Source organism: Xiphias gladius, unplaced genomic scaffold (assembly GCF_016859285.1).
Source record: "Xiphias gladius isolate SHS-SW01 ecotype Sanya breed wild unplaced genomic scaffold, ASM1685928v1 HiC_scaffold_1234, whole genome shotgun sequence".
In the NCBI taxonomy this organism is placed as follows: Eukaryota; Metazoa; Chordata; class Actinopteri; order Istiophoriformes; family Xiphiidae; genus Xiphias; species Xiphias gladius.
In genome coordinates, this window is record NW_024401540.1 from 2,909 (window position 1) to 5,000 (window position 2,092).

Here is a 2,092-nt window from a genome sequence, read left to right on the forward strand (position 1 = left end):
GGGGTCATGTCCTGTGTTTCTGTGATTCCTGCTGATCAGTGAAGTGTGATCTCTTCTTGGCTTACATGTAGCTGCATATAACATAAGGCACAATAGATAACACAACAAATATTGAATACCCACACTTTGCAGGGAAGAGAAGGCTTTAAAACAATATGCAGACCTTCATGTCCAGAAATGCACAGACAACGAAACAACCACAAAAAAAAAAAAAAAAAAATGTAACAATGAGACTGCATTCTGCGGTTTTCGGTCAAAAATGTTCTCAAACGGAAGGAACTCTGAGATAATATATTCGTTTTTTTAAAGTTAATTTTAGTGAATATTCTATACTGTATATATTTGGGAAGTCTTACCGTGAGTTGTCTGTTTTTTCCAGCACCTGCCACCATGTCTGCGAGCGAGACTGAAGCAAACCTTTCTAAAGAGAATCGCCCAGAAGCTGTGGTTTTGGCGCTTACCTGCCCCATCTGCTTGCAGCTCTTCTCTGAGCCAGTTTCTCTTCCCTGTGATCATATCTACTGCTTGGCCTGCCTTCAGACCATGGGAGAAGGCCTTGACCAACACAGCTGCCCTGAATGCCTGGCAGCATACCAGGGAACCACAGACCTTGTGAAAAGCCTCAAAATGTGCAGCATGGTAGAGACCTACAAAGCCACTGCTGGGAAAACCAGCTCCACTGCAAACGCTCCTGACGTCGGTCGCGTTGCAGCGAAGAGTCTTGATAGCTCAGTTACAGACGAGTCAAACACAAAATACCACCAGGACTTAGCAACAGCTGGGGGGAGTCAGGAGGAGTGTGCGGAATGCAGGGAGGCAAAGGATGGCTTACAAATTGGGTCTGGATCCAGAGAGCACCCCTTTTCTCTGGATCAAGAACAGAGCAATGGCAGAGTCGAAATGGATGAACCTAAATTCAAACTGGCATCTCAAGTCACAGAGTTGAACCTCAAGTTAGAGATGGCAGAAGGTGTTCTGAGGAAAGCGAAGGAACAGGAGCTGGAGATGACCACTGCCAATGCTCAGCTGAGGGAGAAAGCATCCAAACTGTTAGGGCAGATAGAAGATTTGTCACACCGCTATAGTGTGAACGTGACGCAGATGATTGAAGAAGAGTTGGGTCCGGGTGAGGCCACTATAGTCAGTCGAGTCAGTGAAGCCAACGAGCTGACGAAGCAGCTGAGGCAGGCTATGCTCAGAGCTGAGTATCTGTTGACTGAAGAAGATGAGGCTGCATTTAGTGAGGAGCTCCAGAGCCTACAACCGCATATTGTGGAGTTGATGGCAAAACCAGTGGGAGAGGAGGAAGACCATGTTGAACCAAAATTCAGCCCTGCACGAGCCTGTCCCAAGCTGGAAAACATGAACGGTGAGCTGAGGGAAAGACTTGGAGAGATTCAGCGCTCCCTTCGGAACACCCTCAACCCATCAGAGGTGACGTTTGACCAGGAAACAATCCATCCCAACCTGATTCTCTCAGAGGACAAGAAGACAGTGACTTTCAGCGCTACAAAACAGCCATACCCATCCTCTTCTCAGAGGTTCACGAGCTTCTTCCAGGTCCTCAGCACCCAGAGCTTCTCTGAAGGTGATCATAGCTGGGAGGTGGAGCTTGAAGGCTCTCCGTGGATCATTGGTGTGTGCTACAGTGGGAAGTTAGCACGTAGCGGGCTTCCCTCCGCTCTGGAAAGCAGCCGGAGCTCCTGGTGTCTGATGTGGTTCAACAACCTGCTGACAGCCTTTGAGCGGGGTCACGAAGTGCCGCTGAAGCGGACCACAGTGTCACGCAGGCTGGAGATCAAACTGAGCTTCAAGACCCATCGGCTGAGCTTCTACAACGTCAGCTCCTTCAGCGGGAAGACACATGTGTACACATTTAAGGCTAACCTGACTGAACCAGTGCACCTGGCCTACAGGATGATGTCAGGGCACCCAAAAGCACGTGTCACTATTTATTCATAATCGTAACTACATTTCTATTACCTGTATTGACTTCTTAGGAAATGTGCTGCATAGTAGAACAATGTAATGATATTTAAAACAATAATGTTTAGACCTGATTTGTGTGATGAAAGAATTTGAAGTCTTTTGT

At 47.6% G+C, this 2,092-nt stretch overlaps 1 protein-coding gene across 1 annotated transcript; it reads left to right on the forward strand.

Moving 5' to 3' along the window:
• Positions 1 to 220: 220 nt before the first annotated feature.
• Positions 221 to 2,086, forward strand: trim107 (tripartite motif containing 107). Its single transcript, XM_040122874.1, has one exon. The coding sequence runs from the start codon at positions 391 to 393 to the stop codon at positions 1,960 to 1,962; it is 1,572 nt and encodes a 523-aa protein (XP_039978808.1). The 5' UTR covers positions 221 to 390; the 3' UTR covers positions 1,963 to 2,086.
• Positions 2,087 to 2,092: the final 6 nt, after the last annotated feature.